This window comes from Sesamum indicum, linkage group LG11, assembly GCF_000512975.1.
Source record: "Sesamum indicum cultivar Zhongzhi No. 13 linkage group LG11, S_indicum_v1.0, whole genome shotgun sequence".
NCBI classification, from domain to species: Eukaryota; Viridiplantae; Streptophyta; class Magnoliopsida; order Lamiales; family Pedaliaceae; genus Sesamum; species Sesamum indicum.
Genome location: NC_026155.1, coordinates 15,114,546 through 15,136,066, shown reverse-complemented (window position 1 = coordinate 15,136,066; position 21,521 = coordinate 15,114,546). Strand labels below are relative to the sequence as shown.

General features: G+C 33.8%; 4 protein-coding genes and 1 long non-coding RNA gene across 8 annotated transcripts; 2 read left to right on the top strand and 3 right to left on the bottom strand.

The window, feature by feature from the left end:
* Positions 2,647 to 4,073, bottom strand: LOC105174741 (transcription factor bHLH61). Of its 2 annotated transcripts, none has more exons than XM_020698016.1 (4): positions 3,857 to 4,073; positions 3,423 to 3,548; positions 3,179 to 3,352; positions 2,647 to 2,858 (listed from the first exon to the last, which is right to left on the bottom strand). In XM_020698016.1, the coding sequence occupies exons 1-4, from the start codon at positions 3,932 to 3,934 to the stop codon at positions 2,748 to 2,750; spliced, it is 489 nt and encodes a 162-aa protein (XP_020553675.1). In that variant the 5' UTR covers positions 3,935 to 4,073; the 3' UTR covers positions 2,647 to 2,747. The 2 variants fall into 2 exon arrangements, with proteins under 2 accessions (XP_020553675.1, XP_011095230.1); XM_011096928.2 differs by having other exon boundaries at positions 3,179 to 3,349.
* LOC105174639 (PAN domain-containing protein At5g03700) lies at positions 8,198 to 10,551 on the bottom strand. Its single transcript, XM_011096804.2, has 2 exons — positions 9,447 to 10,551; positions 8,198 to 9,358 (listed from the first exon to the last, which is right to left on the bottom strand). The coding sequence occupies exons 1-2, from the start codon at positions 9,831 to 9,833 to the stop codon at positions 8,360 to 8,362; spliced, it is 1,386 nt and encodes a 461-aa protein (XP_011095106.1). The 5' UTR covers positions 9,834 to 10,551; the 3' UTR covers positions 8,198 to 8,359.
* Positions 10,875 to 13,415, top strand: LOC105174637. 3 transcript variants are annotated; one of them, XM_011096801.2, is made up of 5 exons: positions 10,875 to 11,038; positions 11,185 to 11,365; positions 11,855 to 12,301; positions 12,429 to 12,773; positions 12,925 to 13,415. In XM_011096801.2, exons 2-5 carry the CDS (start codon positions 11,240 to 11,242, stop codon positions 13,312 to 13,314), a joined length of 1,308 nt encoding a protein of 435 aa, XP_011095103.1. In that variant the 5' UTR covers positions 10,875 to 11,038; positions 11,185 to 11,239; the 3' UTR covers positions 13,315 to 13,415. The 3 variants fall into 3 exon arrangements, with proteins under 3 accessions (XP_011095103.1, XP_011095104.1, XP_011095105.1); XM_011096802.2 differs by having other exon boundaries at positions 10,878 to 11,038; positions 13,039 to 13,415; XM_011096803.2 differs by having other exon boundaries at positions 10,878 to 11,038; positions 13,091 to 13,313.
* LOC105174636 (alanine--glyoxylate aminotransferase 2 homolog 3, mitochondrial) lies at positions 14,877 to 18,150 on the top strand. Its single transcript, XM_011096800.2, has 9 exons — positions 14,877 to 15,355; positions 15,655 to 15,885; positions 15,974 to 16,144; positions 16,572 to 16,715; positions 16,817 to 16,996; positions 17,116 to 17,341; positions 17,488 to 17,601; positions 17,677 to 17,763; positions 17,870 to 18,150. The coding sequence occupies exons 1-9, from the start codon at positions 15,116 to 15,118 to the stop codon at positions 17,911 to 17,913; spliced, it is 1,437 nt and encodes a 478-aa protein (XP_011095102.1). The 5' UTR covers positions 14,877 to 15,115; the 3' UTR covers positions 17,914 to 18,150.
* On the bottom strand, positions 18,061 to 18,979 carry LOC110012798. Its single transcript, XR_002287975.1, has 2 exons — positions 18,845 to 18,979; positions 18,061 to 18,593 (listed from the first exon to the last, which is right to left on the bottom strand). It is a non-coding gene; the product is annotated as an uncharacterized LOC110012798 (long non-coding RNA).

Below are 21,521 nucleotides of genomic sequence, written 5' to 3'. Positions count from 1 at the left end.
CATCAATCCCAAAACAAAAAACAGTGTTGAGGCAGTATGGATGTCTTGCAAACTAATTTCACTGTTCCACCTATTCTTTCTATTTGAATTATTTAGTTGGAGTAATTATATTAAAGGGAGCGTTTGCAAAAACTTTAGAAAAATAATTTTTGTACAAAAAATTAAAAGTTGTAACAGAATAAAAAGTGGAAAACACATAATACTTAAATTGACTAGTATTTGGAAAACAATCACTTTTAAAACAAGTTTGATTATTAAACACTATTTTATCCGCATATGTTAAAGATATACATTTTCGCTTAATATTTACACTTATTTTTTAGTAATAATTATTTATATTAGGAAATATTAAATATTAGTTATTTCTTAAATATTGAATACTATTAAAAATATTGAATGTCTAATTCAAAAATTCTCCCACTAAGTAATAAAATTGTCCATTCATACACAATAAATAAACTTGTATGGTTGCCAAGAAATATATTTTTTATTAATAATCATTGAAATTTAATTTATATTTGTCTATGATGTTAGAATAATATCAGATAATATAGACAAAAAATATAAAAATTATAAAATATTAAATATGTAAAATTATAAAGTTTATTAAATAATTTAAAAACTCTAACTTCAACTTTAGATGAAAAAATTTGAAAATAAATTAATAAGGTATCTAGCTATTATATATATTAATCTACTTTTAATCCTAGTAGATTAGGTATCTAGCTATTATATATAGCTGATGTAATTTACTTAAAGAGTCAGATTTTGAACTCTTGAGATCTCTACGTTTTTATTATATTTTCTTACTTTGCTTTTCATACGTTCTTTCATGAGCACGTCTAGCTAGTTCTCTCATTCCGGTTGAAGACTTGGTGAATTCTTAAATACAACGAGTTGTGAGATTTAATTTATGCTTTCTACTTTTATTCATATTGGTATTTATCCACAAGGTAAGGAAAGGTGAGATTGTTAGGTTATACCAGTGGCCATAACCAAGTTATTTATCATGAATAATTGTTATCTTTGCATCTATGATCGATCATGGAATTAAGCAGGATCCTGTCTTTAATTAGAACACTCTTCTCTTATATTTATCTCTTCTAATTTTATTAGCTTTTTAGTTTAATTTAATTTTTATTTTTATTCTTCACAATCATAAACCTCCCAATTATTTTTATTTTTATTTTATTTTATTTGAAGGAATTAATTTAAAATCAATCCCTGTGAATTCGACCCTACTCACACTTCTACAAAAATGTTCATAAGAATTATTTTTTGTAAATTCGACACCCCTCACTTTAGAAATAAAAGCAGACATTTCGAATATCTCAAAAGTCAAAAGTATATTTTTAAGTCACAAATTGAAAAGTGATTTTTCTGAAGCTCTAGTAAGCACACGCATAATGGGATAATATAAGGGGGAGAAAAAAAAACAAGAAGAAGAAAGACTTGACAACCGGGAGGAGCGGCTCGCAAAAAGGGGTGGTGGTTATTGGGATTGTGTTGGAAACCCAATTATAGGAAACAATACGTAAGTACTGCTTATGACAGCCTACCTAAATTCTTTAATTTAATTAACGGTATACGAACTTTATAGAAATTTAACTGAAATTGTGAGTAATAATTCTGATTTTGAACAGCAGATTTGAGAGACAGACAACCTTAATCTTTATTTGAGCGGGAATCAAAGTCTTTTTGGAGTTAGATTGGCAAGAACCAAGGATACTATGATTAATTTCAAATTATAGCTCGAGGTAAAAAGATTAATTTCATATGTAAAATAGAATTTAAATAAGTGAATATTAATCTAGTCAAAGAAAACTGCTCCTTTTGATCTAGTTTTGTAAATGAAAATCATGCTCAGATATATATATACATATAGCTGTTGATTAATTAACATTTAATTTACCGCACGACATAATCTAATTCTTTTTTTTTTTTAAGTATGTATAAAGTTGTAGATGATCATGAGTACAGAGATAAGAAACTTCTTATACATACAGTAGTTCCCTTGGAAATTAAGCATATATATATAATTTCATTTAATTTTAATACTTAAAAATGAAAAGAAAAATTAATCAGCTGGAATTAAGGATTGATGAAATAAAACTAGCTTATTTAGAAAACATAATTAATAAACCAAGATTCACAATTAGAATGATGAGATGAGATATACATATATATATATACTGATATGCTAATATGAGGTTTGCATTAATTATACACATAAATTCATATATAATTAATTTCAATAAATTTGCCTCATCATATATAACGTATGTATGTACGTAGCCATGTGTATATATACATATATATATATATAATCATGTATTGAAAATGGATAGAGAAGAAAAGAAGAATTAGAAAACATAAAAATGGGGAGATATTTGCATTCAATCAGCAGGTAAATTGTATTTTTGTCCCATAAGTGGATCTGTTTCCGATTTTAGTCCCACACTTAAGTCAATTCGCACATTTAATCCCATATGTAGATTTTTTTTTTTCAATTTCAGATCAAGGGGGGATTCCGTTAAAAACTTAACGGCAGCCTCAATTTTTTATTCTTGAAGCGGAATATTATATATATATATATATATATATTGATGAGTAACTAAGAGATGCATGAAGACTTGTTTTCTTCACTTCATCTAATAAACACGTTGAGGATTAATTAATAGTAGTATTAATTAGACGCACATATTAATTACTGATAAAAAGCTATATATATATATATATATATATATCTAGTGATGATGATGATGATCATCTTGCTCATCACTCCAAATCCTGATAGCTTGCAATACTGCTTGTTTAACCACCTGGTCATCTATGCTATCAGACGTCTGCCCTTCATTCTGCAATCATCAAATCAATTCAAACATATATTCATTTTTGCATGCATGCATTATTAATTATCACAAGTAATTACGCAGAAATCACAGCACATAATTAATTGAGGTGCTGCTACATTAATAAATACATTTCCAGCGCACACATATATATACGAAAATGTGTGGTGCAAATTATATAAGGCAATTTTTTGGTGGGTTGCACGTGATCTTAATTATTACTATTCAACGGATATATTGATATACATAGTAATAATTGAGCCTATAAATTATAGAGGAAAAACGTCTGATGATTTTAATTAATTAAAGAAATCATTTTTAATTACCTGATCACTAACTGCTTCAAGACGAAAAGTGTCAGAGCAAGAAACCCTAGCGTCCAATACTTCAAGCCCCAAATCCTCAAACGCTTCCAGTATTGACACCAGCAAACCCGGGCAGTTTCTCTCCGAAATCACGTTTATTAGGAACCCTTTTTCTAGGGTTTCCACTTTAACCTGCTGGGAAATTAATGAAATCGCATTAGCAACTTCAAAAGATTATCTATCAATCTATCTATATATTACGTACCGTAGGTAACGTGTTTTGTTGGGTTGAAGTTTGCAAAGTTGCAATATCTTGATTTAGTTTTTCTACCCTTTGCTTCAAGTCTTGGATGTATCCCGACGCATCAACTACGATTGATGCTCTATTCACCTGCACCAACACACATATATATATATATAATAACTACTTGTGAGTTTAATTTGGAGCTTGCAGGTCATGTACGAACCATCTATACATATATTATTGTTGGTGTTAATTTGATGCACACAAAATAATAAATATTTTGCAGGGCATATATATAAACTAAAATTAAGGACAATAAGCAAAAACCAAAACACGCCTTTAAAGAGAAAATTAGTCAATTAGGTGATGTAGAAACATAGAGGAATCCTTTAAATTATATTGATAGAGGATGGATGAGAAACAAGAAAAAGAATTAACCCTAATGATATACGTACAGCAGTAGAATTAGTGGCAGAGCGAAGGTGTTCAAGTTTCTCGTACAGTGTTGCTTTATTTCCATCTTTGGAACCCATATACCCGTCTGATCTTCTTCGTCTCAAATTAATTTTTAATAAGAAGGTGCAGAGGTGGATGAAGAAGAAGAAAGGGGTAGCGGTTTTAAAGAGAGAGGAGGAGGAGGAAGAGGAGCTATCAACCCCAATTGATGTATCATTTCTTTGTTTGTTTTCTGCATGAGTACTACCCCAAGTTTCACAGTGACGTAATTGGTACATTGTGGTATAATCTCATTTCTGCCCTCCACCTGCTACTAATTTCAGAAAACCTATTCTGGTCCCTCTCAAACATACATACATATATATATATATATAATATATGGTTTTCTATGACGATGATGATGATGAGGACTTGAAGTCGTCCACCTTTCTATTCATTGACCATAAACCTCTACAAACTATATGTAGTTTATAATGGAGTCAAATAATACTTTACTTATATTTCTTTCATCACATTACTTTAATTTCTCCCCCGCCCCTCATCCTCATCACAATTAATTTTCCTTCCAATCCAAGTTTAATTTGTTATTCTTTTTTAATACAAATTTATTAGTTTTAATTCCAAGTTAGAACAATATTGGTTTTATTATTCAATGGGAATTTAATTTTGATTGTAGATATGCATCATCATAACCTATATTTATTTCATCGTTAATGCATGTATAGCTCATCGATCATTAATCATGCTTCATATTTTAATTTCTTGTACAAATTTTTTATATTTAATATTATACAATATCTTCAACTTCATGATAAAAAAAAAAAAAAAACTATTAACATATAGAATTTTATTAATTTATTATAATGAAAAAAAATACATCACATGTGATGCGCATACACAAACACAATATATATATATATATGTGTATGTGTGTGTGTTGCATCATTAATATTTATATATACTAAAGGATAAGTCGAGGCTATATATTGCATTGTTATCTTGTGGTATCCATCTTATTACCTCAAGAAAACAAATCATGACATGACCCTTTAATTTGTCGTATAATTATTGATGATGACATAAAGTGGAAAAATTAATAAATTCCAAATCGAAACATGTTTCAATATTGTTTTTAATCACCAAGCTGGTAACTATATCTATACTTACTACACACCATCAACATTGCTTCTTAGGTATACAACCAAGAAAATTAAAGTAGATGCTTAATTTTCTAACTCATATATGGGCATATTTAATTGTTTTAATTGATACAAGAAGCAGAAGCGTACGTAAGCATGTGAAGTTAACCTTAAAAAATTCATTAGCTCATGAGGAAAAAAGAAAATTATTTTTGTATGGAAGGTGAATTTGGTAAATTAGGAAGCACATTGAAGATGAAGTTATATATATATATATATATATGTATGTATGTATGTATGGTGTGCACTTAATAGCACTGCCAACATGCAATATTTAATCATGATTAATTGTTATGGTTAAAAATAAAATAGTCATAGCAAATAGTTATTGACCATGGTCATGCAACGGTTTATTGATCGTAATATCTGAAAGGGTAGCTAAAATATTTGTCATGACTAAAAGTCATAGTAAATATTTTTATCATAATCTTAGCCATGGCATACAACTTTTTGTTTATTGTAAATTTATATTTCTGTATCGGGGTAGCAAATATATATATAATGTAGGTGACAAGAAGATGAGGGGTAGCAGAGGATGGGGGAGGGGGGGGGGGGGTGCTAATATTATAAAAACACAATAAAACACACCAAAATCTTTGCCTTCTCTCCTTCCGATGTGTCATATATGTTATGTACTCTCATATGACTTTCTCAATCTCACTCAGATCACGAGTCGCATTCTTCTCAATTATTTTACTCTTTAAGTCTATATTTCTTCTTTTTTTTTTTTTTTAAGTAAATCAATCAATCAAACATCTTCAATTATGTCTAACACGTTAGATACCAGGAAAATAGGCGTATATATATATATATATATATATAAAATAATATCTATGCATATATAGATAAATACTAACAGTTGTCATAATTCTTCACTCCCAAACTTTACTATATATGTCTGCACATGAGTAATAATTAATTATAATTTCATAATTTAAAATCAAATTTACACTTAATTATAAAAACATTCCTCTTTAAATGTAAAACCCTATATATATATATATATATATGTATGTCACGTGCTTTCCCATTTTACCATATCTTCTTCATTTTCAACGGTTAGTCAATTTTGTGTCCATCATCGTACCAATCACTGACGCTAAAGCTCCTAAATTATGGGCAGAGATTGGCACTGTCATGGATGGATCCCCATCTCCGGTAATGCCTTACGTACATATAATTAAGGTTTAATTTTTATTTATTTCATGTGAAAACTTATTATATAGGTCAATGTAATTTCAACTGGTTTATAAAAGGTTATTTTATACGTGTGTGTGTGTGTGTGTAAAAAAATAAATAAATATTTATGGTGATGAATGGAAGAAATTGAGTAATGGGAAGGATATTAATTAATATTGGGTAAGTTTATGATAAAAGAGACAAGCATGTAATTATCAGTGACAACTGTATTTAATAGAATATTGATGTGCAAGATGGAATAATACAAGCACTAGCTCGCTTGCTCCATGCCTACCAGATTCCTGCACAACTAATACTCCTAAATACCAAGACAACCAATAACTACTAATTAACATGCATCCATCAACAACATGATCAATATCTGTAAATTGATAATGAGACACAAATTAAATCATATTTTGCCATGATATATATATAAATATATGAATTTTTTCGAATTTTGAAATATATATATATATATGTATAAAATTGATGAGAATATATAATTGGATTGTGAGGTTTCCAGAAAGACAAAGCACCAAGTACCCACCTACTCACATGTGTGCATTAATCATCACAACAAAACAATCCACCACACAAACACATATCCAGCTCCAAACTTGTCTCTTCCCCTGCTTCCAATTTTCCATTTGCATATAGGGGCTGTCGCCTCTGCCACTATATAAACATTTATTATTTATTTTCTTACAAATTAACATAATACTAATTTGCTGATCAAATATTCAAATTATATATATTGAGTATACGTAGGTGCATCGCATCAATCAAATGAATCACAAAATATATATATATATAGCATTAGGGGATTGTTACTTAGTGATTTTAAATTTGGGGAGCGTGTATTACTTATTTTATGAGGGACATATGCGCATTTAACCTCATTACTTTTAGTTGTAAATAAATTTATTGCAGGGATGTGGTTGTGGTTGTGGTTGTGTGAGATGATGGATAAGTCATAAGTGGGATTGCATTGCAAGACTCAACAAACTGCATTATAACCACGAAGAATATGGTACGCCTCAGATCTTAGCTGGCAGCTCATGTCTCTTCTTCCCCAATAACATGGGAGTTTGAACACACTTTTTCTTTTTCAAAACCCCTCAACTCTTTATTCCATCACCTAATTATGTCATTAATTCACCCAAATATTATTCTTATAATTTTACTGCTTCCCACATCTTTAGCCACACAACACAATTGAAATTGTAGCTTAACATATAGTTTTAGGTGGTTAGTTTTCCAGTCCTGAGAAAGATATATATTCCTTAACATACAAAATGGGAAAACTGCAATTTTGTTCCACTAACTTAGTGTAAGGAAATGAATAGATAAAGTGATTTTTTTAAGTTAGAAGTGACTAATACCAAACAAGCAAGGATAGGATGAATGAGATATTTGGAGTCACTTCAACTAAGCAAACAACACATAATTGCCAAATTTCACCCCTTTTTCGAATATTTTGAATCATGACAAGCTTGACTAGCTAGAGAGCCCAGTACATAGACACCTTCTGTCACTCCCCATATATCAATATCATCTTCATCAAATTCAATCATAATTTCACATCTTTACATGTATTTTACGAATTCATTTTGCTTAATTTCAAGTAAAGACTATAAATTTTATTTATCGAATATTATTAGTTAACAACTAACTCCCTCATACCTCAGTTTCTATATATACAACTATAAGCCTTGTACTGTGCCAGAGTTAAAACAGTCAAATTTTGTATTTTAACTCCACGCTTATCAAACTCGATCTACTAATTTTCTTGCCAGTATTTAACAAATTAAACTGTAATTTCCAAATAATAAAAATTGTATGGATTGTGGTTCAGATAAAGATTGGATCTGATCCAAGTAGGTAATAACCCAATATCCATCAAAATAAAGAGGACTGGATTTTGAAGTGCTGGCAAGGTTTACAACTTTCAGCCCAGACTACAGAAAAAGCCCATTTTAGAATAAAACAAATTGGATGAAATCAATCCCTAACATTACTACATCAAATCCTTCAAATAAACAAAGATTTTCTTATGTCACTCACTGTTTCTTGCACAAACTTGAAGGAAAACCCAAAAAATATGATGTAATTAGAATTGGATCAAGTTGTTGGGGCTCTAGCTCTACTACCCGCTCTGTTCTTCCTTCTCTTCCAAATTACATAGTATCCAACTCCTCCCAACACAACAACAATAATGAATCCATCAACAACCCCTACCACTATTATCACCCATTTCTTTACCCCAGAATTCCTACCTTCACCATCATTTCTTCCCTTTCCCACCTTAACCATGTATCTACTAATCCTGTTTCCTTTTTCAACTTGTCTCATTCCCCTCGCTATGTTATATACAAAACAATCTCCTGAATTCCTCTTCTCCTCATCCTCTACATACTCTGCTGCAGCACAACTACAATCTTCCAAGCAAAACTCCGCACATTCTTCTTTACCAACATTACCTTTATGCGAAACGCTCCTTAGTACACTCATTACCCCTTGTAACTCCACCATTTCTGCCTGCCTCTTCCCACATAGCCCCTCAAGATTTTCATTTCTGCATTCAGATTGAAGCATGAGACGGATGCACGAGCACGAACCTGATGAAGTACAAATTCCATAGGGTTTACAAGCCAGAGGAAGATCGCAAGTTTGGTTGAGTGCTTGATATGAAGCTTCAAACTTTTCCTTCTCTTCCGAGTAATGGTAGAGTCTCAAGTTACCTGTACTGTTCTCTAGTGCCAGGAACCGTAGAGCCTCCGGCCCTGCTGATCTAATCTGATCAAATCTGTGGTCCCCATTGAATATCTCCAGCCCATTAGAAGTCAGCTGTACAAATGTGATATTTTGCTTGCTGGAAGGCTGATATTCCCAGTAAGAATACTTCCACTTGCCAAAATTCAAATACAACGCAATCTTGTCGTTCTGAATTTCCAGAGAATAGAACAATGTTGAGTTGAGAGGGAAAGAAGTTAATCGAGTCTGTGAACTTAGTCTCTGGCCCCAGAGCATAATATCAGTAGGAAAATTGAAAGTTTGCCATTTTATGAAGTCGAGGGCATCAACTAGAACTAGATTGCCTGTCCTTAGTAAGTTTAGCCTCTGCAGCAGTAGCATAAATCAATCTAAACATTAGTTACATAACTAGTTAGAATAAGATGGTCTAATGAAGAGTTGAACATCGAATTACCTTAACGCCTTGTCCTGAAGTTCCACTCCTCCACCCAACAAATTCTTTCTCACCCTTCAATCTTAAGTCTCCTGAATCCGTCAGCTCAAGCACACATTTCTCAGTGGTGTAGAATCTTGATAAATGGCCAGAACTCCATACTCTGACACCTCCAAGGAAAACATCGAGTGAACACGAGTACTTTTCATTGACGGCTTCCACACTGATTGCTGCTCTGAAATGTGGCACCGTTTGTTCTGTTTCCATTAGAAATGCTCTTCCCAGGAACCCTTTTGCGTATTCAGTAGGAATAGCAAGAGTCACTCGGTATCCAATGTGAATATCTGATTCAGAAAAGGCCTGATGAGCTAAAAGGTTTATGAGTAAAACAAACACATAGATTTTCATATCAAGTGTCAATTTGTTTTCACTTATCTTCTCTGATATTGAGGCAGTAAGCTATGGTTTCTCAGGTGGTCTTCCATGGAGAAAAGTTTGACAGGAGCATTATGAGGCAGCATTAGTACTCCAACCCACTCCTTAAAAGCTACCCATCTACTTAATTTATTTTGCATATGCATGATTTGTGGACTTACACCCTGTAATGAACATTATGTCAACCAATTGTTACTTATATCTTGATGTGATGTCCCAACATATTACAAGAATTTTCAGACATGTACAAAGCTGAGAGCTCCAACTCTCAAATGAGCAGACTTCCAACTAAAAACACCTTCAACATAAATAAATATAAATTACTGATTTTGCATATTCCCCAAATTATTATGATCTTCTCACTTTGTCATGTTAAAAACCTAGTTTTTGCATTAAATTAAACTATTCCAAAATGTCTATTTCTTTTTTCCCTATATTTTTTTATTAGAGATAAATGGTTAAATTAATGATGATGTTGGAGTGTGATTAATAGCACCAGCGATAGTAAATAGTCGTAGGAGTGAGTGACGCTGCCATTTTCAGTATCAAGTAGTAATGAGAGTAGGTGGCGATGTGGATGGTATCATCACTCATCAGTCATCAGGGTCCTCAGACAGACACTATCCTTTTAGCTTTTGTTTGGGGCACCAAAATTAGTGCTTTTGCTCCTTTTTCAGTGAGAGGCATGCGATTGCGATTGAGAATGCGATGCTACGTGGATGATGCTTATCTCACGTATCAATGACGTGGGTGTATGTGGTTTTGTCTTGATTACATATTACTTTGTACTAAATCATCAAAAATCATGCTTTATTATTTTGTCATTTAATTAGCAGTAGTAATAATTTTCTATAAGATCAGTGCTGATGGCTTCAAGTAATGGGCCACACTTGCAATGAATCAGGGTCCCATGAACAGGGTGCAAGTTGAAAGATTCGAAAAGATCAAGAAAATATGTCCCGACTAGAATCAGCTCCTACGGTCTTTGTAAATTACAGTAAATGATAAGGACGGAATATTGCTTTGGAATGTTTTATTCACAGTTAATCGTTTTAAATTCTTGAATACATAGATTTCAAGATTCAAGCAAATACAAATATACAGGGTATCTGGGTTCTGTGGGATGATGGAAGTCGCTTCAGTGACGAGCGGCAGTAATGTATTGACCAAAAGTAGTGGTAATTAACTTAAGCGACGACTTTAATTGGGATCCTACGCTAATTTTTCTGTCTCCAATAAACGCATCGGTTCAAATTCTTGGCTTCGAAAGCAGAGCAAGACTCTTGATCTTCTTTCTTCATATTCTGTGATGATTATATTACAGGTGCAAAGAAGAGGATTTTAACATTTAAGTAGTCTGGGAAGCCACTCTACAACTCATGCAATTAGGAGCCTACCGTACAACCTTAACAGCAGCACCGTTGTCCTCAGTATTCAGGGGGAAGATGATGAATAGAGGCATTAAATCAAGAGCTGATGGGAATTCTGTGAATTCCAAGAATAACGTGAGATTCTTTATCCCTTTTCTCTCTTTATGTGGTATATGTCGAAGTTGTGAATGGGCAATTTATCAAACATCTAATGTGCAAGATAGAATGGTAAAGTAGAATTTGCTGTGCTTCAAATATTTGTGAAACTTGGATGAATTATGAACTTTACTTTCTGAGTGTTACTTCGCAGAGTATTTGATAGTTTAAATATGTAAAAGTATCATTCCTTTTGAGTAGGTGTTCTGCTTCTGCGAAATAGAGTTTCGGGACTGTTCTCGTAATCATTTATACAGTTTTTGGTGCTACTCAATCGATTGTGATAATTGAATTTGCTGTAATGTTTCACAAGTTATTGGGTTTGGTCTGATTGCAGTCTCAGTTTTAAGGTGTCGGTTTAAAATTTCAGACCAGCATTCGCGTACTTAATCTTTTCAAGATATTGTCATTCTGTGAATTTCTAAAGAACAATGTCTTAAGAGTGATTTATCCTAATCAATGCTGCAGTTGACAGACCATGAAAGTGGACAGCCGCAGGTTTGGAGTACATCAAAATCTGGTTATGAAGAGGAATTTCCTTCACTTTCTGTTAGTAATAGGAGAACAAGAATAGACCTGGGAACTCATTGCCAACCGAAGTGGAGGAAGGTGGTCGATAACGTTGATAAATTGCAAATCGAACCATCAACTTCGATAAGCCACCAGGATGATACCTTCTTGCCCACCAGCTTCGGGAAGAAGCCCTTACCATCTTCTTCTAGAAATCCAATGCTTCGCCAAACTTATCATGAAAATGGAGAGGGGAAGAGAAGGTCAACATTCTCCAAGGGGACTGCGATTGATGAACCTTTTGATATATGCATCTCTGAAGCCAGAGAATACAATCCTCTCACAGGGCAGGTGTTGAGACCTGGAATGGTATTATTCAAGAATTATATACCCTTGTCTGAGCAGGTATTCCTCTAAACTGGATGTGTAATCAAGATTTTGCACTTTGTTTTGCTGAGCAAATTGATACCTGCAAAATCTTTTCTTGAACTTCTAGTAGTGTGATATTGAGCTGTTCGTGCCCTTCTTGCAGGTGAAGATTGTAAACAGATGTCGAGAGTTGGGTTGTGGACCCGGTGGATTTTACCGTCCTGGTTATGATGATGGTGCAAAACTGCGCCTTTACATGATGTGTCTTGGTCTAGATTGGAATCCACAAACCAGAAAATACGGGGAAAGACGGCACCATGATCAGGTTGCCGCCCCTGGTATTCCTCATGAGTTTACTTCATTAGTCAGGAGAGTACTTGATGATTCCCATACTCTGATCAAAAGAGTCTTGAAGACGGAAAATGTTGAGGACGTACTTCCTGCAATTTCTCCAGACTTGTGTATTGTCAATTTCTATACCACTAACGGGAGACTTGGTCTTCATCAGGTTCGTAGTGAATCAGACAGTACTCCCCAATCTCATGCAAATCTTGTCAAATTGAAATACATATCTGGTGGTTATTGAACTGAACATTGTTATATAAATGCTAATGTTGACTATATGGAGATTGATATATATGCTTTTGCATCATTGACAGAAAGGTCCTTTTATTATCTTGTGTCATCAGTTGATGTACGTTGCCGACAGATTTTTCTCTCAGAATTCTGATTCACATATTGATGTACAAATTATGATATCATCCTTCACACAGGATACTGACGAGAGCCCAGATAGTCTTCTGAAAGGTTTTCCTGTTGTTTCAGTATCTATTGGTGATTCAGCAGAGTTCTTATATGGTGATCAGAGAGATGTTGGCAAGGCCGAGTCAGTCTTACTAAAATCAGGTGATGTGCTGATATTTGGTGGAGAATCAAGGCGTATTTTTCATGGAGTGAAAACTATTATCCCTGATACAGCTCCTCACGCCTTGCTGGATGCTACAAAACTTCGACCTGGTCGACTCAACCTTACCTTCAGAAAATACTAAAACTCTTCTGTTTTAGCTCAAATTTGATGTTTATTTTTCTCAATTTTGACTCATTTTATGGTTGGATTATAATTTATTAAATTCGTTGGACTCTTGAGAAATTCAATTTTGAAACCCTCGAAGTTGTGTAACCTTTTTAACTCCTGTGGGAGCCCATACCATTGTTATTATCGCATTTTCTTGGATCTTGATGTCGAAAACGTTGAGTAATCCTATGTTTTTATTTACAAGCAAACATTACGTTAATCGACAGGCAACAGTCCCTAGTTGATATATGTTAATGAAGATAAAATATGCGGATGTACAGGAAATAGTCCTTATCCCCAGACCCATTGAACGTATATGTTAAATAATGTCGCTGATGAAGGCAACATATTTTATCATATATGGCATTTCAGAGTTGATCATTAGTTGGACTCTACTTCAATCTAATCAAAATGCATACCCATTACCCCCTACTCCTACTACTAATAATCTTATTCCCAATGCACAATCATTGTAATTTAAACCAACAACTTAGCATCCATGCACTTGTTTCTTCTTGATGGGGATGCTGAATCACTATCCAAAGAGTTCAAAAAACAAAATCATCCAATTTCTCCAATCAAATTTACCCTCTTCAACAAAATATTGAAATTGGTTACACTTAATAAATAACATGCAACACGGAGTGATGGATGCGTCCATTGTTGATTTGATTCCATCTCACCAAGACGTGACTCAAGTTGATGAGTGGAGAAGTGGGAATCCTACAACGCATGCATCCAACTTCCTATAAATCCATTGCTTGTTTTTCGTAGCAACAATCGGCTTTGTACAGTACAGTCATCATAGTTATCATTATCTCTCACACAATATTGTAATAACAATTCTAAGCTGATTATAATATTAGTCGAAATCAAACCACCACCACAAATTCTCTCCACCTTAAACAACTATTTTCCCTCCATTGATTGGACTTTCTTTTTCCCAGGTTTGGTATTTACGGACAAAAACATTAAAAAGCAAACCAAGTTAATTGCCTGGAATATATATTGCAGTTGCAGGTGGTACACAACTCCAGCCAGATTCATTGACAAGATCATTTAACTCTTTGCCTTTAGCATCATTCATTCTTATCACACTTGTTCACAACCATCAACACCATTAATCCCAACTTAGCTTCTAAACTTCAATCACATTTTATTTTGAAATTTTTTTCTTTAAGATATTCTTTTAGGAATATTCCTAAAAACTCTTTTTTGGTCTTACAATTATTATACTATTTTTGCTTGCTCATATTATATTTAGTTATTATTTTTAAGAAAGATTATGCGTTTGAATTTTATGAAATGTAGACATATAATCTGTTTTAATGAAAGTTTCTCATTTATTTGTTTTATTTAAACACGTTAGTTGATTTTTAAATATTCATGTACGAGGCTGGGTTGTAGTTGGAAAGGAAATGGTAATCTTAATAATCATCAAATCTTTTCGTCATCTTCCTATTGTGGAATAGATTACCTAATTACTACACTTAATCCCCTTATATTGAATTGAAAATTATGGAATTACTAATCCAAAAACCCATAAATAAATAATGTACCATGTAAAGCAGGCGTATGAAAAGGAAACTAGATATGCGGATGTCTATATATACACACCCTTCCCATACTTCAGACACCGTTTCGGTTTTTGTTGATCATTAATTCCTACTCCGTTCCACTCTCTCTTTCATGTTCAAATCTTCTATATAATCCACCTCGTAAATAGGCATATATCTTTCGACGACGTACGCTGGTTCTTTTGAAAACCAAGGAAGATGAAAAGGGTTGTGATGAGAAGAGCATTATTGGAATCCATACATTTCCGGGCCTGTGGACGTCGGTATAATTCCCAGACAGCCGATGCATGTTCTGCTGCAAAGGAAGTCGACATATTCCCTCAAATGCCTCCTTTCGACTACACTCCGCCGCCGTACGCGGGTCCCACCGCCGCTGAAATCTTGGCGAAGCGAAAAGAATTTCTCAGCCCTTCTATGTTTTACTTGTACAAAAAACCTGTGAGTCATATACTCATGGCCCATCTCTTTTTCAATACTATGAATACGTTTTTAACATGCATAGTTGAAAATCTTGCCTGATTGATGCACTTCCTTGTTTCTTTTGTTGCTAATGTGAAAATCAATGGTATGGGAACGATATCTTCTTGTCACAATTTGGAAAAAGATTGTTACAACATAAAATCAGGGATAATAGGTTTTACTTGGTTTAATATGTGAAGTATGTTGCAAAGATAGGAAGTAATGATTTTTTCCCCTCTGATCATGTAATAAGTTTTGAGGGATGTAATTTTAAACAGGTGAACATTGTCCATGGCAAGAAGCAGTACTTGTTTGATGAAAACGGACGCAGATACCTTGATGCTTTTGGCGGTATTGCGACAGTGTGTTGTGGGCATTGTCACCCTGATGTGGTTAAGGCCATTGTCAATCAAACAGAAACCCTACAACACTCCACTATTCTATACCTCAATCATGCAATTGCTGATTTTGCTGAGGCTTTGGCTTCCAAGCTACCTGGTGATCTGAAAGTGAGCTCTGATTCTTTGATGCCTTGATGGGGAAACTAGGATTTTCTGAATAAGTTGGACTGATATACTTGGATTAATTGATATGTAGGTTGTTTTCTTTACCAATTCGGGGACGGAGGCAAATGAATTGGCAATGATGATGGCTCGATTATACACGGGTTGTCATGATATTATATCACTAAGAAATGCTTATCATGGAAATGCAGCTGGAACTATGGGGGCGACAGCACAATCGAATTGGAAATTCAATGTTGTCCAGGTGCACATCATTTGAAGAATCATAATCATTTCAATTTCTTTTTTTACTTGCCAAGTTATATGATTTTTAATCCACTTTAAAAGTTAGAGGGGCTAAATTTCGCAATTATTTAATGATTAAGGATATCGTTGTAGACGGTTTTTGCACAACTCTTATCTCTTGTTCATAAATTCATGATGGATCTGATTCTTTTAGCAAAACCATTCACTAATGTTGTGGGGCTAAGCTGTATAATACAACCACTCATCTATTTTCTGGACTGAAGGGAATAAGATGTCTTTGTTTGTGCTTGTTTACCTAATCTATAAGCAGAAATTCTATTGTTTGGGACAAGCATAGAATAGGAATACACCAAGAGTACATCATAGAAGACCTCTTTTCCTTACTTCTTTTTCCAACTTCACGTTCTAATTGATTTCTTGAACAGAGTGGTGTGCATCATGCCATGAATCCAGATCCATACAGAGGTCTCTTTGGTTCGGATGGTGAAGAGTACGCAAAGGACGTCCAAGATCTAATTCAATTTGGAACATCTGGTCATGTCGCTGCCTTCATATCCGAAGCCATACAGGTGGCTAATCACATGCTATTGTTTCTGCTGTATTTATATATCATGTCAGCCAAGATAAGTTTTACATGCATTCTCATATTAAACGCCTCTTTTTGCAACAGGGTGTTGGCGGAATTGTTGAGTTAGCTTCAGGTTACTTACCAGCTGTATATAACAGCATCAGAAAAGCAGGAGGTCTTTGTATTGCAGATGAGGTTCAGTCTGGATTTGCTCGAACTGGAAGCCATTTTTGGGGATTTGAAACGCAAGGTGTTGTGCCTGACATTGTCACGATGGCAAAGGTTAACAATTTAACTACCTGCCTTATGAGTCATTATGTCTCGAGTAATGCATCTACCCATTGTGATGCATAGCTATGGAATTCATTGGAAGAGAAATTTGACTCATTTTTAAATTACAGGGAATTGGGAACGGAATACCCCTTGGTGCTGTAGTGACTACTCCAAAGATTGCTGAAGTCTTGACCCGGAGAAGTTACTTCAACACTTTTGGAGGAAACCCTGTGTGCACTGCAGCAGGACTTGCTGTACTTAGAGTAATTGAGAGAGAAAATCTTCAGGACAATGCTCACGTAGTTGGTTCCTATCTAAAAGAGCGCCTCAATGATCTCAAGGAGAAGCATGAAAGTAAAGCTATCTCTTCATTTAATATTATCCATCGAGCTGCAAGCAATTTCTTTATAGATCCTTATTATGTATCTTCACACTTTATGCATAGTGAGCAGCAATCATCTACTGACCCTTTTCCCCTTCTTGGATATCTATGTGTGTAGTTATCGGTGATGTTAGGGGAAGAGGACTAATGCTAGGGGTTGAACTAGTCACCGACCGCCAACTTAAAACTCCTGCAAAGGTCGAAATTCTGCAAGTGATGGATCAAATGAAAGGTACCATTTCTATTATTGATTTCAGGCTCATGAAAGTCAACCGTATGACACAAGTGGCTTTTGTTTGATCATCAGATATGGGAGTTTTGGTCGGAAAAGGAGGATTCTATGGAAATGTATTCAGAATTACACCTCCACTCTGCTTCAGCCGGGAGGATGCTGGTAAGCTCTTATGCAGAGGCATCAATAGGAATTCACATTGATCTTGATTGCTAATTTTCATGTTATAAATCTGCTAATTCCACTTTGTTGATTGCTTTCACTACAGACTTTCTGGTGGATGCCATGGACTATGCAATCTCCAAGTTGTGAAGTGGCAATCAACACTTGAGGAACACTTATTAATCGTCATGTACACAATAAAATGTTCATGCCGCACTATGCATCCTAGTTCCAAAAATGAACGTGCTATTCTATTAAATGTATAGCCAGCCATTTTGTGTTTTAGTTCCTATCTTAAACATGTAAAATGAAAGAAAACCTGGAAATTATTAGCACATCTGGAGTATGAAAGTCTACCGACAATGACTCTGAAGCTTGTTCGTGTAATTATTTAGTCTAGTGCCTCTTGGATTTGCAGGAGAGACGTAAGTCAAACTGAATACGTTAGACATCGAGAAGCTTAATCAATATTAGGCCATCATATTACCCTTTTTGAAACAAGTACTTTTAAGGCAATAGCATCAAGAAATTTGTTTGTTTTCTCTGCCATTACTGAAGATAAATATAACGCAAGTATCACCAGAGTAATTTTACACATAATCGCCAAGAAGGCACCTAAAATCACTTATCAAACAGCAGAATAGTTGAGCAGATTATCTGTTTCACAATTATTTGATCTTGAGTACCAAAAATCAAACAACAGAAAATGTGAAATCTCAACTTACATTGATATTGAAGAAAAATATTCTACCCATCATAATAACGAAAAGTCGATGATCTAGGTGAGTAGCGGCCTGAAAATGCGTCCGACGACCTTCCTGGAAATGAGACTGTAAATTGAACAATAGAATTAAGCACCGAAACGATGTTGACCACCACAAAAGTGAGTTCACGATAAACGCTCATGGACTTCCTCAACACAACATGCATCAATGCAGATAATGCATCCGCAAAAATTCTTGCCATTTTGATCTTATGGCATGAAAAACCTTTGGATGCAATCCACCAGTTGACATTATATATATGATGTGATTAAAAATGAATTATTAAACAACACTATGAATACATCAAGCAACCATACAGTTACTGAAATGCCCTTTGTTTTCTCAGCTTTGGCTTGATCCAAAAAGATGGAGATCTTCATACCTATTCAAAGTAAGTTAAAAAGGAGAATATCTACATTTTAATAGTTGAATCCTAACTTACCTGGAGAAGCTATTACCAGAGTGAGAGGTGAAGAATGAGTTTTTACTTGAGGCTCTAAACAGGGGTAGGAATGTCATTGGGAGAGTAGTATTGTACTTGAGTGATGAGGACATAATGTGCTCATCCAAACCTGGACTATGCTCTTCCATAACCTCCTTCACATTTATTTGCATCAAATATGTCGACATACACATCACTAAAATATTAATTAATTCCATTTCGTCCTCATCTCATGGAACTGACTGTAGTAGATTCAACTCTCTAATATGTGTAGTATAATAATAACAATGCCACCAGGAATGAATGAATTCACCTCCTTCCAATAAAAATATAATCCTCTCTGTTTTTATTAAATAATTAGGAATGTGGAGATGAATGCCATTATTGCCTGTCAAGCGCCAATTTCTCCATACATTTTGCCAACCAACAACGTTTTCAAGTTATATCTGATGATGATAGGATGCTATAGCCTGTAAAGAACATCATAAATTAATATGAATGTGTGTGTGCGTGTCTGTCTTTCTGGAGATCTTTCATGGCCCTTCATTTGGTTGCCAGAATCCAACTTTTATTATATTGTCTGCACAAAACCCTTCAATTATCTACTCTCTTAGCCCCATTCATCAAACCCATTCAACCATTGTTGCATTTTTCTTTCGCCTTGTTCATTCCATTTTCAATAAATGTATAGTAGGATGATTGTTTTATTTTAAATGTTTCAAATCCAACGCTACGTGTAAAATCAATCTTTTGCTTATTTTGGTAAGTAATTCATATCGAGCTTTTTCACTTTAATTTCCTTGTAAGTGGAGGGACATATTATTAAAAAAATTACCAAAATTATATGAGTTTGTACAAATTTTTAACGGACTTAATGCAAAATCAACACGAATTACCAAAGTGAATAGTGTATCTATAGAGATAAATATGCCGTAAATAGTTGCTATAATTACATAATAATATTATTGTCTCTTTATTAGCATTGTGGTTCTGGATGTTTTGTGGCAGGATAATGATGTCTTACCCAACACAAAATAGCTGCAAACGATATGTTGCCAGCATTACTCGTGATCAAAGTGTAGGCTATTGCATTCCTATGTTTCATTCCAATGCTATGTTTGGAGTTGACTACAACTTCCATTGAATAAATTAGTTTAGCCTTGTAACTTTTTTTATATCCAACTAACCACACAATTCATTTAGAGTTATACTAATGTTTAATCAACAAGCATACTTTTCGGCTGCTAATTTAGCACTTTGTGTCTATTAGAAAGTAATACTACAAACTCAAGTTATGCTTGAATTAAAAAATTAAAAAAAAGGAAGAGATGGTTCATTAACTTTTAACTAAACGATATTTATCGTTAAAATCATCACCGATCAGTTGTACCAACTCTTCTTCTTTATTTATTGCATTTTGAAAGTAGCATATAAATAACAATATCGATAATTTTATAATAATTATCGATAACAATCAGATTCGTACAATAATAATTAGAATAAATAAAATTACATACCTTGAACTTTCTACACCACTAATTGGGTGCAAAGTTCGTAGCTTTCAGAGCTTTAACACTATAGTTGAGTGGCATTCAATTATTCATAGATTACTTACAAAGTGCTTCAACTAAAAGAGGAATTTTCCAATCAAGACATAGACTACCAGCACTTGGCAAATATGCCACATAGTTATGCAATAGCAAAAACATTAAGCTCACTTTTCGAATAGTACATTTGTGTTGCACAACTTTACTTTGGTAGTTAAATGAAAATATTTCTATTTTAATATTATATATATATATATATTATTGACATATGTAAAATGTATTTCTATTGATATTTGGCAACTTCATAAACGAAAAAGATAATCTTACAATTGTCAACTTATAGAGCATAATGCATCATAAATCAAATTACTTATTATCGTTGTGTGATATTCTTTACCTTCCAAATATATATATATATATTGGATTGTATACTATTTTTTAGTATATATAATATATTCAAAATGCAAAAAGAAGATGGCATTTCCTATTTTTGCTATTCATATTTAAATAAAAGCAAAATTACATAATATTATGGATAGGGAAATACATGGGCACTAGTCTCACTTACTTGAGGTTAAATAACATAGATTAAATGCAAATTCAATTGGAAAAATAGAAACAAAAGAAGGTAAGTGGTTATAAAGTGTTGAACAAAATTAAAAGGAAATAGGAGTATATTAATACACTACTACTATTATTATTATTACTTATGTAATAAGCAATTATTTAATCACAATATAAACAGAATTTTGTAAATAAATAAAACAAAAGCAAATGGTAGTGTAATAAAACCCCCAAATTACACTTACCAGCTCCTCATTTGATTCTGCTCCAACAGCCCCCTCCCTCTCTCTCTCTCTCTCTCTCTGTATACATATGTATATCTACGCCTCCATCGATTTCTGCACAGCCGCCGTCACCACCACCACCACTTGCACCTCCGCTGAGTAGGGTTTTCCAGAGCTGGATTCTCTTTTCTCTACTCTGCCCATCTCCTTACGACGC